The sequence below is a fragment of the Salmo salar genome, chromosome ssa12 (assembly GCF_905237065.1).
Source record: "Salmo salar chromosome ssa12, Ssal_v3.1, whole genome shotgun sequence".
Taxonomy (NCBI): Eukaryota; Metazoa; Chordata; class Actinopteri; order Salmoniformes; family Salmonidae; genus Salmo; species Salmo salar.
This window is the reverse complement of record NC_059453.1, coordinates 50,345,039-50,360,744: the sequence shown is the minus strand read 5'-3', so window position 1 is coordinate 50,360,744 and position 15,706 is coordinate 50,345,039. Positions and strand designations below refer to the sequence as shown.

Here is a 15,706-nt window from a genome sequence, read left to right as displayed (position 1 = left end):
GAGAGTTTCTACTTTAACTGTTGAACGTAATAGCAACATAAAGTCGTAAGACATATGATAAAGTAGTATAATAGTGTAAATACCTATAGTAGCCTATATAATGCTTTGATAATAATTTCAATATAACATGACGCTTATCACGTCCTCTGATAAACCCATTTTTGTGACAGCACAAGCAGCAATTACACAGTTACTGATATACTACTGCAAGAGTGCCACCACCACCACATTAATAATAACAATAGCACCCAATAAGATTGTTAATAATAATAATAATAATATTTTCTATAAAATTGATTCTATTGAAAATAATAACATGTTTTCATTCCTGTTGCTAATTGAATGTCTACCATGCCCAATTAAGTATTTGCACAAGGTTTGTTCATTTCAAGTTGTAAAATGTAGCCTAAAATTGTTTACTTCCCCCTGCCAGTCAAATAGCCAAGCTTCTCATCACATCAATTGTGGCTGAGGTTCCTGCTCAACTAGAATCTCTATGTCCCACCCACCTCACTTCTGATTGGAGGGTGGCGTCCCCACGCCTGCCTTATAGCACTGCTCACCAGTGTGTTCAGATAAACATGAGGATGCCATCAGCATAGGTGCACGTGAGAAATTTCTGTCACTCTACTTTTCGATACTTCGAGTGTTTACCTCCAAGTGAAGGCCAAACCTGTATGGCCCCAACTATTACCATGTCAGCTTTATCCATTGGCTTGAAAACTGAAGACATTCATTCGCGTTCGGTTGTCGTTGGAAAAGGCGAGATGCAGACCAATTTGATCGTGATGGCCGAGGAGACAGCGATCAAGCCCAAAGTTGCGATTCTTCCCTTCAGCGTCGAGGCTCTGATGGCTGATAGGAAACCGAACAGAGACTTGACATCTCCAGAAAGATCATCCATGGCGGGGACGTCCCAGGCGCTAGGCTCACGGATGGGCTCGCTTTCGAGTCTGGATAACTCGGTCCCCTCCTTGGCCATCGGGTTGCCGTTCTCGGTAGGCGACATTATGAACATGCAAGAGGACGCATTGGTTAAACCCGAGAGTCCAGAAAGTCAAGACCGAAATTCTTGGATACAGAGCCCTCGCTTTTCGCCTACTCCACGTAAGTTTTTTTTTAAATTTCTATTTATCCTTCCATAATGCGTGAGTAAATTGGGTGAAAAGTTTTGTATGATTTAAACCAACGTATTGATTGTGGGAATTTTAGTTTGTCATATATATTTGCAGTTTAAGCACCAAGTTGGGTATTTTATCACATAGTATTTTCTAACGTCTCCGTTTTTAAGAATTCATAGGCCTTGCCTATATTAAAATGATACTGCAGTTCCATGAAGTGTTTTGGATATAAACTATTTAAAAGTTTAAGGGGTTTATTATGAATTCTACACATCAAAACAACTTTAACTCATCCATGTCTGTCACTCTGAAAGTATGATTTTTGACGATGTTTTCTATCGTGGTTATTGCAGGAAGACTAAGTCCCCCCGCCTGTCCACTGAGAAAGCACAAGACCAACAGAAAGCCCCGGACCCCTTTCACCACGTCCCAGCTCCTGGCTCTGGAGAGGAAGTTTCGCCAGAAGCAGTACCTCTCCATCGCCGAGCGCGCAGAGTTCTCCAGCTCGCTCAACCTGACTGAGACCCAGGTGAAAATATGGTTTCAGAACAGACGAGCCAAAGCCAAGAGGCTCCAGGAGGCAGAACTGGAAAAACTAAAAATGGCAGCCAAGCCAATGCTGCCTCCGGCGTTCGGAATTTCCTTTCCGCTCGGTGCGCATGTCCCCTCGTCGTATGGAGGGTCGCACCACTTCCAGAGGCACTCCCTGCCGATGTCTCCCATGGGACTGTACGCTGCTCATGTCGGATACAGCATGTATCACCTCGCCTGACGTGAAGGAAGGACATATTCTGTGCCATGTTGACTATGAAGTGCTTCAACAAAGACCCACATCGCCAAAAGACTACCTGGTGTTGAATATCACGACAGGATAATCATAAGTAAGGACTGCCTTGTAAAAGTGCTGTCTTCCTCGGTATGTCAAGTATAGTCATCTACTTTGCCATTGGTTTGATGCCATGGTTGATTATTGGGTCACTAAAGCTTAGCTAAGCTCTACCCGAGTCCACTAAAAACTTAAACCATGCGAAAGTTTTACTCATTGGGTTTTGCACCAACACACATAAGACCCCGAAGGTAGGTTGGGCTCTCATCACTTATGTGAACTGCTGTCACTGCAGACTAAGGATAACTAAGATGGTATATTTTCACTTGCATTCGTGTCAATGCGTAAAATAGTGGGTTACATAATCCAATGTCAATTAATGCTCTTTGTTAAATTCGGAGAAACACAGCATTTAAAAAACAATATTATAACAACACTGTCTGTTGTTTGAATGATTCCCTTCGGAAGGGATTTGTGTACTGTAAACTACTGTATATTTGAAAAATACCCTCATTTATATTGAATATATTTGTGACATAAATTAACAATAAATGGTTTATTCTTTTTCATTAAGCAGTTGCTCATGTTGATTGGCAGTACACACGACTAGATTCAGTGCTTGGCTTGGGATGAGAGGTGCAGGAGCTGTCGGTCAGTTAGACTACGTTCACCATAATCCCCAAATGACATTATGCTACAGAGACCTCTGATTGTTCACCGTTAAGGGTTCATACACATTTTTGACAGATGGAATTTCATGACTTTTCCATGACTTCTCATGACTTTGAACCACATTTCCATTGGTGGCGTCTCTATGTAGCCAGTCTAGATTAGCCTGTATATAGACCTAATTTAAATTCGAACGTGCCAGCAGTTATTGAGTAGTGCCTATTTATTACATATTAGCTAAATGCAGTGATGACTTCACTGCTTTTAAAATATGAATTTGCTGTTGACATTATGTTTTGTTACACTTTGTTCATTTTAGGCCAAGTTTAGTATCGATAATGATGTGGTGTCAGCGTCAGAAAATATCGAGTTCAATGTTCAATGAGTGTAGACAGTGGTTGGCTACTTAAATAATATTTCTAATGGGAAAATGACTAATATGCTGGGAAAATGTGGGAATAGTAGTCTATATTTCAGACCAATTTACTCTAAAATGTATTTCATTTTTCTATACATTAATTTAATCAACAAAACGTAGCCCTATATGTTTCTTCAAAAATTGTGACACTTCATTTGAACGCTATTGTTTAATATACATACAAACAATTTAAGCAGGACTTTAGCCTATTATTTCCGGTTGGACTATCATTGTGGAAAAGTAGCCTAATTAAAAAATTAGCCTTTTGAACTTTTAAAAGGCAGAAACCTTGGAAATAAACGCACACAAAGGCGTCGACAAGAATACGCAAATTGCATGCATGCTTTGTCTGTGTGACCATAAGGGAAGCCAGTTTAAAATATCTTTCACCCACGTTTTTTGTTGTTGTCTGTGTGACCAAAGGGGTAGCCAGTTTAAAAATATATTTCACCCACATTTTTGTAGGCCTAATTGTGAAAGAGCAGCCGTTTCTTGAACATTGCAGTCAGTGTAAGTGTAACAGCTATGAATTAGACCTGTCAAATGTCATTTCGCTGAGCAAAACGCGGAATATATTTCTACAGCTGTTGCCCATTGCTTTCAAATAACTCACCCAGATTTTGTTGGCGCCAGGAGAGCTCAGTGAGGACCAACATCTACAACCATCAGTTGTGCAGACGTCAAAACACTCCGGCAAATTAGAGATTGAGTCTATAAGGGCTCAATTGCCTGTAGGCCTAAACGATTCGGTGGAATGTCATTACCGACTATAATTGGACAGGTGACACCTACATTGTGGAGAAGCCACTTCTACGGTGTTAGCCAGCAGACGCGTGTCATTCGACACATAAATACAGGCTACTTGACATTCTTCAGTTGGGCACAGAGAGAAAATATTTTTGAAACCTAATAAAGTCCATGTCAATTGTTGCAATGATGAAGACTTGTAGCAAAATAGGAAAATAGTATTGGCAAATTACTACCCGCTCCCAAATTGAGGTTGCTTTTAACCGGCCATGCCATCCAGGAAGGGGTTAAATTAGAGTAAAATAATTGCTATAATGAGCAAAGGCAATCTTCCGCAGACGAACGCTGGCTCCAGCGAGGCTATAGCTGCAGGCAAGGCAGAACTTTTATCATTCCTAAAATGTCAATGAGGGACTGGCAACGTGCAACAGTTTTCTTCCCTCGCATTTCCTTTCCTTTTCAGCATTCACGCGAATGTATTGGGCGCGTTTGAGTGGTAAGGGTAAAGCAAACCGACTGTAGACGAATGAGTGAGGTCGTGGTGGTGCATCTGCAACTGCCTAAAGTCGGACACTAATGTGGTTTTCCAACAGCAAGGTTTAGATCAACATGGCAGTGTTGCTATTGTTTATGCAAGTGTGTCTTTACAATGTTGAAATAAACATGTCTACAACCACCATATCACACCCTAACAAACTGAAATCATATGTGTAGATTGCACAATTAATTAGTGAGAGAGCGCTTCAAATATCACATTCGTTTGTATATCCACTGAATACACGAATCATGGCAAAGTTGATTCCCAGTTCAGTCATCTCTTTGGTTACGTTTGCATGGGTCAAACAAAAACATTATAATAATTGGTTAGAGTTTCCCACAATCCAGGCAATGGCTGCAGGATGAAGTTGGCAAATAGCAACTGCAGTCAAAACTTCATGACATTTGATCCCATGATTTTAGTCGACTAGGTGCAAGTCGGACAATTTGTATCCCTTTAATGCAACACACTTTGAAAAGGTCACCAACTTGACAAAAGGGAATTGCTTAAACGCGCCCAATGTAAACAAGGCCACGTTTCTGTGGGCGAAAAAAAACTATTATTTCGCCGGATATACAACAATAGATTTATAGGCTACAGCTTTTATGTTATGGTGAAGTTGAATTGCACCGAGGTTCGCTGGAAGATAATAGGTTATATGCCTGCACAGCACTGCCCTACCATAGGCAGTAAAAAGATAGTTTTCTGCGATGTGCAGGCTTGTAACGTGCGTTGTGGCGAGTCCCTCGACGCTCAATTTCACCCAGTAGGCATCAATTAATAAGTAAGTAATGACAATAAGTTGAGAAATCACACGGATGAACGCTCTGTCTGAATGGGAAAAAAACTTCACACAAAAGAGCCAAAGGGGATCTGTCGGTTCTTTCAAGAAGATTGTCTTTCTTTCGTTTCCCCCTCTATCTTGCCTGAAGCCAAAAAGCAAACCAAGCTCACTTGTTTATATCTTCCAAAGGATCACAACGGGTAGGCCTACAGCGAGGAGAGAAACAGCATTTCGTTTCTTGCCCCTCATAGGCGTCAGACCCCACTGGCAAGGGAGAAGGATGGCAATTATTTTAGTGCCTGTCTGGGATTGTGGTAAAATAAACTCAATAAACTCATTGCATATGAAGTTATACAACACAGTTATACAATAGTGTCGAGGCAGAAACAGGCAGCTTCCTCTGTTGACCTGAATTTATTTAAAACGGATCATATTTAGACTATTGTCTTTATAGAGTAGGCTATTGTTGATTATGCTTATTTACTTTTAAAATATTAAGCGGATCACTTCACCATGGTGGGTAATCAGAATATTATATTTAAACATTTTCTCTCACGATGCCACGTTTTTTGCTGTCTAATGTGTTTCAGAATTGACGCTGTTTGATAGGCTATGGACATTGTGGTCCAGGTAATTTCAATAACGCATATAGGTAAATGCATATAGGCAATAGGTAAATGAACACCCTCATTTAAAAAAAAAATTAACCATTTGATTACAAGCATTAGGCCTATAATGAGATATTTCCAATCCTTTATCAAAATATGAGCAAGGAATATTATACTCTCAGGCTCATTCAAGCGGCTGCCTATACTTTACTTGAGTGGCAGCGCAGCAGTCCTATTATCCTCATACAGGCAATGTGTAACGTTTGTCTGGCGGCAGTTAGCCTATAGCTATAGCGGTTGAGAGCGTTGTACCAGTAACCGAAAGGTAGCTTGTTCAAATCCCCGAGCCGATAGATGAAAAATCTGTCGATGTTCCCTTGAGCAAGGCACTTAGCCCTAATTGCCCCTGTGAGTCTCTCTGGATAAGAGCGTCTGCTAAATGACTGAAATGTAGCTTTAATGTAAAAATGTTTGTGTCTGGAAAAATATATTTGAGAAAATGATTGTTCAATTTACAAACAGTTTACCTATTGGCTCAAAGTTGAGCATTCAAAACACTGTTGCATGACCATGGGTTATGACATGGTCCATCCATCCAAATGGATTATTGCGATATGCGCATTGTATCAATAAATCATCACGAATAGCCACCAAAACTACAATTGACCAATTCAAACCTATAACGCAAGCAAAATCGCTCACATAAATGGTGCTCTCACATAAAGGCCTATGTGTCCACCACACATTAAAATGGCCCTTATTGTAGGCTAGAATAATACAGTTATTATAACTAGGCCTATTCATATTATCATCAATCTTACTGTCGTTATTTTTGTCATGTATAGTTAGTTATTAGATATACAGTATATAGGCTATAGGAAATTCCCGTTAATGGACAAACTGACGCTCGTTTGAATTAGTTTATAACTGGGTCACATAACATTTTACAAGTTGCATTAATGCCATGACTATATTTTTCTTACGCTTGTAGCCTGCAATACAATATAAGTCACTGAACCAGAATTTGTACAGTTTGATTGAATCAGTATTTTATGTAGTTTGTGCAGTCACGCATAATCTGAGTCCACATATTGTAGAGGTTAATAACCTATACACGTTTCAAGGTCACATGCAGGATACAGCAGGTGTAATCCAGTACAGTGAAATGCTTAACGTCTGAGCTCTTTCCCAACAATGCACAATAAAGGTAGTAATATAGATACGAAAAACACGTGATATGAGTGCAAATTTAAAAAATGAACACGATAATGCAGTTACAGTGCCTTCAGAAAGTATTTATACCCCTTGACTTTTTTCACATTTTGTTGTGTTTTAGAGCCTGAATGTATGAATTTAACATGTATTAATGATTTCTTTCTCTATCGACTATCTACATACAATGCCCTATAATGACAAAGTGAAAACATGTTTTCAGAAATCTTAGTAAATTTATTGAAAATGAAGTACAGAAATATCTAATTAACATAAGTATTCCCAACCCTAAACTAATACTTTGCAGACTCAACTTTGGCAGTGATTACAGCTGTGACTCTTTCTGGGTAAGTCTCTAAGAGCTTTCCACACCTGGATTGTGCAACATTTGCTCAGTATTATTTTCATAATTCTTCAAGCTCTGTCAAATTGGTTGCTGATCATTGTTAGGCAACCATTTTCAGGTCTTGACATAGATTTTCAAGTAGATTTAAGTCTAAACTGTAACTTGGCCACTCAGGAACATTCACTGTCTCTTGGCAAGCAACTCCAGCGTAGATTTGGCCTTGTGTTTTAGGTTATTGTCCTGCTGAAAGGTGAATTCATCTCCCAGTGTCTGGTGGAAAGCAGACTGAACCAGGTTTTCCTCTAGGATTTTGTCTGTGCTTAGCTCCAGTCTGTTTCTTTTTTATCCTGAAAAACTTCCCAGTCCTTAACGATTACAAGCATACCCATAACATGATGTAGCCACCACTATGCTTGAAAATATGTGGAGTAGTACTCAGTAATGTGTTTTATTGGATATGCCCCAAACATAAAACTTTGTATTCAGGACAAAAAGTTTAGTGTCTTGTTGCAAACACAATGTATGTTTTGGAATATTTATATTCTGTATAGGCTTCCTTCTTTTCACTCTGTCAATTAGGTTAGTATTGTGGAGTAACTACAATGTTGTTGACCCATTCTCAGTTCTATCACAGCCATTAAACTCTGTAACTGTTTTAAAGTCACCATTGGCCTCTTGAGGAAATTCTTGAGCGGTTTCCTTCCTCTGTGGCAACTGAGTTAGGAAGGATGCCTGTATGTTTGTAGTGACTGGGTGTATTGATACACCATCCAAATTCTAATAAATTACTTCACCATGCTCAAAGGGATACTCATTGTCTGTTTTTTTGTAAAAACTTTTTTTTACGAAATCTACCAATAGGTGTCCTTCTTTGTGAGGCATTGGAAAACCTTACTCCCTGGTCTTTGAGGTTGAATCTGTGTTTGAAATTCATTGCTCGACTGAGGGACCTTAGAGATAATTAATTGTGTGTGTGGCGTACAGAGATGATGTAGTCGTTCAAAAATCATGTTAAACACTATCATGCAACTTATTATGTAACTTGTTAAGCATTTTTTCCCCCCTGAACTTATTTAGGCTTGCCATTACAAAGGAGTCAAATACTTATTGACTCAAGACATTTCAGATTTTCATTTGAATTTAATTTGTTAAAATTTCAAAAAACATAATTACACTTTGACATTATGGGGTATTGTGTGTAGGCCAGTGACAGCAAATCTCAATGTAATACATTTAAAATGGAGGCTGTAACAACAAAATGGGGTGTGAATACTTTCTGAAGGCACTGTATATACAGGTCTTATATACAGGGCAGTGCAGTGCAGTGCCATTATTACAATGTGCAGGTTTAGGCTAGTGGAGGGATTGATGAAAGAAGGTACATTTAGACAGGGGTAAAAGTAGCTAGTAGTAGGGTTAATACTAACGGTAATCGTAATAAACAATATAGCAGTATCAAATTATAATATTATGCCATTTTTCCATGCATAGGATTTTCAAGTAGTCTAAACTTTTATAAATTGTGTTTACACCTCCTGTTAAGTTGAGTTTATTTGAAAATATTTGAAATTGCCTTGTAACTGTAGTAAAATGAAGGCCTACTTGTAGCCTATAATTACTATGTTAATAATAGGCTACTGGTAATTCCTGCTACTACAATCCAATGCATTTAATTTTCATTATTGAGAACAATAAATCAACTGATAACACATTTTGTAGCACACAGGGAGAATGTCAACAGTTATAGCAGTAGCAGTAATGATATATGTGTAAGTTTCTGCTTTTCTTTTCTTAGTCAACCTTGTGTTCTTTTTCTTGTGTTCTGGAACGTAGCCCTGTTTCTTTGTGTTCTTGAATGTAGCCCTGTTTCTTTGTGTTCTGGAACGTAGCCCTGTTTCTTTGTGTTCTTGAATGTAGCCCTGTTTCTTTGTGTTCTGGAACGTAGCCCTGTTTCTTTGTGTTCTTGAATGTAGCCCTGTTTCTTTGTGTTCTGGAACGTAGCCCTGTTTCTTTGTGTTCTTGAATGTAGCCCTGTTTCTTTGTGTTCTGGAACGTAGCCCTGTTTCTTTGTGTTCTGGAACGTAGCCCTGTTTCTTTGTGTTCTTGAATGTAGCCCTGTTTCTTTGTGTTCTGGAACGTAGCCCTGTCTTTCATTTTTGTTCAATGATTTCACCTGTGTTCGTTTCTCACCTGGTCTCATCAGCTCCCTATTTAGATCAGTTCTTTCTGTTTGTATGGTTGCGAGGTATTGTTTGTTTTTGACTGCCTACCTGTGTTTGACCATTGTCTGTGACCACGATTCTTGCCTTCTGCGAAGGCTTATACATCTGCGGCGCTCTGCGCGTGAATCTACACCTTTATCTCCTTGAATATTCATTACAATATGCAAGGACATGAAATGTCCCTCCATGGAACACACAACCCAACACAGATGGAAATATGATGTCTGTTGCGCAGAATGCAGGCGTTTCGTTGAGATTGAATACACCTTTAAGACACTTCCTGAACGCCAGTCAAAATACTATTGCCATCATGTAATGGAATGTGAAAATGAAATTTACTCCCCCCCCAAAAATTCAAAAGAAGTGGCCATTATTTAACAACTGTGTTATACAGTTAGACCACATAGCAAAATGTCCCCCTAGCTACCAAAATGTATTGGAATGGACCTTCTGTCAAGATCACCTCTAGTTATCCATTTCCAAACATTCTGTCTGAATCAGACAAAAGTATTTCCAGATGAAATGGAAAAAAATAACACAGGTCAGAAGAGGCTAATTCGCGATTGATGGTGTTTTCTGAAGCAGCATAACCAGCATTAGATTACTTGATTAGGCAGGGTTTCCCAAACTCGGTCCTGGGACCCACCCTGTTGTGCATATTTTAGCTTTTGCCCTAGCACTACACAGCTGATTCAAATAATCAAAGCTTGATGATGAGTTGGTCATTTGAATCAACTGTGTAGTGTTAGGGCAAAAAACAAATCGTGCACCCAGGGTTGGCCCCCAGGACCACGTTTGAGAAACCCTGGATTAGGAGTAGAGCACACTTTTCTGTTTCCTTGGGTGATAAACTTCTGGCATCCACCAGGGGTCAGGAGTATATTCTGTGTAATGACTGGGTATGAATGGGAAAGGGAAAATGCTGACAGGGAAATGAAAACAGTTGTTCTATGATCTTGTACTAAACCAAATTCTGAAAGTCAAATAAACCAAATGATTATGCTCTACAAAACACGGAAATGTCCTTCAAGTAATTCTAAAGCATCTGTCTGAGAAGTACTAACAGAATGTTCCCTGAATGCCGTAAGCATTCATAAAGCATTATACACTGGTGGTAATATGCACTGTGAAACATGCTGTAAATATTCATAATAGTTCAGGGCTCCTTAAACTATATGAATGTATAAATAGCTATAATGCATTTATAAGGCAGTACAAAATGTCTCATCCAAACTGTTATCCTAATGTTCTCTAAATTCTCAGAAAATGTGACAAATATATTTTCGAACATGGCTGAACAGCTCAGGCCCTGAGTCCTGCTGGTTTTAGTTTATCTCACCCAGTGAACAGTTTTCTGTTCAAGTCTACTTTCAAGAATCTTCAAAGTTCTTCATCAGCCAGTGCAACCCTGACCAACCCTGACTAACTCTGATCCCGTGCACATAATCCAACTGACTATTTCCCAAGTGTCAGCTCGCCATCCTGGATATTCTTCTGTGCAGATCAAATGCACTTCTGAAACTACTGACCGAAAATCCACTATGACTGGATAGATTGAATACTGGCCTCAGAGAATGGTCTTTGTCTGGAATTTGAACTTTTTCAGAAATATGTTCTCTCAGGCTGTTTATGCCATATCTGTGGGTGTCAATCCTGTTATTTCCAACACACTTCATTCGCCGCTTCCCGTTGTGCCCATGTGTGCTTTGAAATGTAAAAAAAGTTAACTCTCTAATGATTGACATCAGTTAGCATAGTTGTTGGAAACAAACTGTTGCTTTATAATGCCATATCATGATAATCACATTGAATACAATTAAGTAAGTTAACATTAGAAAACAAAAAAAAAATGCATTAAAAGTGTGCAAACTACATTATACTAATGATAAGAGGAACAAAGTCTTTATTGGACATTGAATGTAATTTGGAGTTTTGCTCAACTCGAAGAGGGTGGAGTACAACGAAACACAAATCTCTGTTTATGGCCAAATTTGTCAGAGGGGTATAATTACGATTTCTGGCCAGTCATTTAGAACATTTTAAGGGAAATATTTTCTTATGTGAACTAATGAGGCAGTATTTGTTTTTAAAGACACAATAACATTGTTAATGTAATGGAAAATTGCCTGAAACCCTCATAAATTAAAGCATTAAAAGATACACAAACACTACTTCGGCAAACCTTAAGTGTAAACAAACACGTTTCTGATCTTTCTTTTTACAGACCAATTTAATTCAGCAAACCAGAGAATGATTTCTGCCACCCTTTGGCTAAATTACCGAGTTGTACAATGAGGCGCTTTGCATTTTTTTTTTTTGGTGCAATGTCACAGAACATAGATTACAAAATGATCTGCCCCCCTGATAGGTGTGAGTGTTTGTTTGCGCTTTGGCTTAATGACACAAAATAGAAGTTGGATAAGGCAAATATGTTACCCTGTAATGATTTATCAATCAGCATTGCAATTATGCTATATTAATGTGAGGACAATGGACCTCCAAACAAGCCACAGGTGGATGGTTAAAGATAAAATATATTTTTAATAAGGTTGCATGTTTTGCTAATGAAACTTAATTTCATTCTATTACAATGAAACAAGGCGCTCAACGTTTGTGTGTTCTATCGTGTGGAAAATAAAGGAGAAAATATTACAAACCTAACATTTCTGGCCTGTATGTTTTTTTTTTTTTACATTTGCAGTCGGCGTTCCAATTCGTCTCAAAGGTGTTCGATGGGGTAGAGGTCTTCCTCACTGACCTCGACAAACCATTTCTGTATGGACCTTGCTTTGTGCAGGGGGGCGTTAACATGCTGAAACAAGAAAGTTGCCACAGACTGTTGCCTTAAAGTTGGAAGCACAGAATCGTCTAAAATGTCATTGTATGCTGTAGCGTTAAGATTTCCCTTCACTAAGGTGCCTAGCCTGAACCATGAAAAACAGCCCCATCCCATTATTCCTCCTCCACTAACCTTTACAGTTGGCACAATGCATTCGAACAGGTAGCGTGTTCCTGGCATCCGCCAAACCCAGATTCATCTGTTGCACTGCCAGATGGTGAGGTGTGATTCATCACTCCAGAGAACGCGTTTCCACTGCTCCAATGGTGGCAAGCTTTACACCATTCCAGCAGACGCTTGGCATTGCGCATGATGATTTTAGGCTTGTGTGCAGCCGCTCGGCCATGGAAACCAAACTGACTTGTTGGAAAGGTGGCATCCTATGGTGGTACCACGTTGAAAGTCACTGAGCTCTTCAGTAAGGCTATTCTACTGCCAATGTTTGTCTATGGAGATTGCATGGCGGTTTGCACAATTTTATACACCTGTAGCAACGGTGTGGCTGAAATAGCCAAATCCACTAATTTGAGGTGGTGTACACATACTTTTGTATATATAGTGTATGCTACTGTATCACACTAGATACTTCTACTACATTGTCTCTGGTATAGGGTTCCTTCCTTTAAAGCAATCTGGACAGTTGACCTAATTGGACTACAATATTCTGCATAGGCGAGGTGTACGAACTATGCTAACACAGTGCTTTCGGAAAGTATTCAGACCCCAAGACTTTTTCCACATTTTGTTATGTTACAGCCTTATTGTAAAATGGATTCAATGTTTTTTTTCCCTCGTCGATCTACAAACAGTACTCCATAATGACAACAAAAACATTTTTGGGTTGAAATTTTGCACATTTATTAAAAATAAAACAGAAATACAGCATTTACATAAGTATTCAGACCCTTTACTCAGTACTTTGTTGAAGCACCTTTGGCAGCGATTACAGCCTCGAGTCTTCTTGGGTACAACGCTATAAGCTTGGCAGATCTGTATTTGGGGAGTTTCTCCCATTATTTACTGCAGATCCTCTGAAGCTCTGTCAGGTTGGATGGGGAGCGTCGCTGCACAGCTATTTTCAGGTCTCTCCAGAGATGTTCGATCCAAGCTCTGGCTGGGCCAGTCAAGGACATTGTCCCGAAGCCACTCCTGTGTTTTCTTGGCTGAGTGCTTAGGGTCGTTGTCGCCCCAGTCAGGTCCTAAGCACTCTGGAGTAGGTTTTCATCAAGGATCACTTTGTACTTTGCTCTGTTCATCTTTCCCTCGATCCTGACTAGTCTCCCAGTCCTTGCCGCTGAAAAACATCCCCACAGCATGAGGCTGCCATAACCATGCTTCCCCCTTAGGGGTGGTGCCAGGCTTCCTCCAGACGTGACGCTTGGCATTCTGGCCTAAAGAGTTCGATCTTGGTTTCATCAGACCAGAGAATCTTGTTTCTCATGGTCTGAGAGTCCTTTAGGTGCCTTTTGGCAAACTCTTCTCATGTGCTGATTAGTGGCTTCCGTCTGGCCACTCTAACACAAATGCCTAATTGGTGGAGTGCTGCAAGAGATGGTTGTCCTTCTGGAAGTTTCTCCCATCTACACAGAGGAACTCTGGAGCTCTGTCAGAGTGACCATCAGGTTCTTGGTCACCTCCCTGACCAAGGCCCTTCTCCCCCGATTGCTCAGTTTGGCTACACAACCAGCTCTAGGAAGAGTCTTGGTGGTTCCAAACTTCTGTCTTTTAAGAATGATGGAGGACACTGTGTTCTTGGGGACCTTCAATGCTGCATAAGTATTTTGGTACACTTCCCCAGATCTGTGCCTCGACACAATCCTATCTCGGAGTTCTACGGACAATTCCTTCGACCTCATGGGTTGGTTTTTGCTCTGACATGCACTGTCAACTGTGGGACCTTATATAGACAGGTGTGTGCCTTTCAAAATCATGTCCAATCAATTGAATTTACCACAGGTGGACTCCAATCAAGTTGTAGAATCATCTCAAGGAGGATCAATGGAAACAGGATATACCTAAACTCAATTTCTTGTCTTATAGCAAAGGGTCTAAATAAAAGGGGAAAGGGGGATACCTAGTCAGTTGTACAACTGAATGCATTCAACTGAAATGTGTCTTTCGCATTTAACCCAACCCTTCTGAATCAGAGAGGTGTGGAGGGCTGTCTTAAATTGACATCCACGTCTTCGGCGCCCGGGGAACAGTGGGATAACTGCCTTGCTCAGTGGCAGAACGACAGATTTTTAGCATGTCAGCTCGGGGATTCGATCCATCAACCTTTCGGGAATACTTATGCAAATAAGGTATTTCTGTTTGAAATTTTTATAAATTTGCTAAAAATTCTACACACGTTTTGGTTTTGACATTATGGGTATTGTGTGTAGATTGATGAGATTATTCTTTTTTAAATCCATTTCAGAATAAGGCAGTTACGTAACCAAATGTAGAAAAAGGGAAGGGGTCTGAATACTTTCCACTGTAGCTCCAACCATGCCTCAGCTCCACTGCGATGTCTACCTTTAAAGGAGTTTCCACCATGTATCTATTAATCAATCACAGATCTACAAGGGCAAAGAGGGGAACAACAATCCACCAATCATATACAGTTGAAGTCGGAAGTTTACATACACCTTAGCCAAATACATTTACAAATACAACTCAGTTTTTCACAATTCCTGTTTTTCACAATTCCAGTAAAAATTCCCTGTCTTAGGTCAGTTAGGATCACCACTTTATTTTAAGAATGTGAAATATCTGAATAATAGTAGAGATAATGATTTATTTCAGTTTTTATCACTTTCATTACATTCCCAGTGGGTCAGAAGTTTACATTCACTCTATTAGTATTTGGTAGCATTGCCTTTAAATTGTTTAACTTGGGTCAAATGTTTCGGGTAGCCTTCCACAAGCTTCCCACAATAAGTTGGGAACTTTGGAAGTATGCTTGGGGTCACTGTCCATTTGGAAGACCCATTTGCTTCCAAGCTTTAACTCCCTGACTGATGTCTTGAGATGCTGCTTCAATATATCCACATCATTTTTCTTCCTTATGATGCCACCTATTTTGTGAAGTGCACCAGTCCCTCCTGCAGCAAAGCACCCCCACAACATGATGATGCCACCCCCGTGCTTCACTGTTGGCATGGTGTTCTTCAGCTTGCAAGCCTCCCCCTTTTTCCTCCAAACATAATGATTGTCATTATGGCCAAACAGTTCTATTTTTGTTTCATCAGACATGAGGACATTTCTCCAAAAAGTACGATCTTTGTCCCCATGTGCAGTTGCAAACCGTAGTCTGGCTTTTTTATGGCGGTTTTGGAGCACTGGCTTCTTCCTTGCTGAGCAGCCTTTCAGGTTATGTCAATATAGAACTCGT

The 15,706-nt window shown here is 39.8% G+C and overlaps 1 protein-coding gene across 1 annotated transcript; it reads left to right on the top strand.

Annotated features, from left to right (window-relative positions):
• Positions 1-575: 575 nt before the first annotated feature.
• On the top strand, positions 576-2,520 carry msx1a (muscle segment homeobox 1a). Its single transcript, XM_014132064.2, has 2 exons — positions 576-1,107; positions 1,475-2,520. The coding sequence occupies exons 1-2, from the start codon at positions 678-680 to the stop codon at positions 1,891-1,893; spliced, it is 849 nt and encodes a 282-aa protein (XP_013987539.1). The 5' UTR covers positions 576-677; the 3' UTR covers positions 1,894-2,520.
• Positions 2,521-15,706: the final 13,186 nt, after the last annotated feature.

What these genes read in the sequence shown, in the direction of transcription:
- msx1a (XM_014132064.2), top strand. Translation starts at nt 678, where the DNA reads ATGGCCCCAACTATTACCATGTCAGCTTTATCCATTGGCTTGAAAACT. An exon ending in TCGCTTTTCGCCTACTCCAC is followed by an intron (nt 1,108 to 1,474) that starts GTAAGTTTTTTT and finishes TGGTTATTGCAG; the next exon opens with GAAGACTAAGTCCCCCCGCC.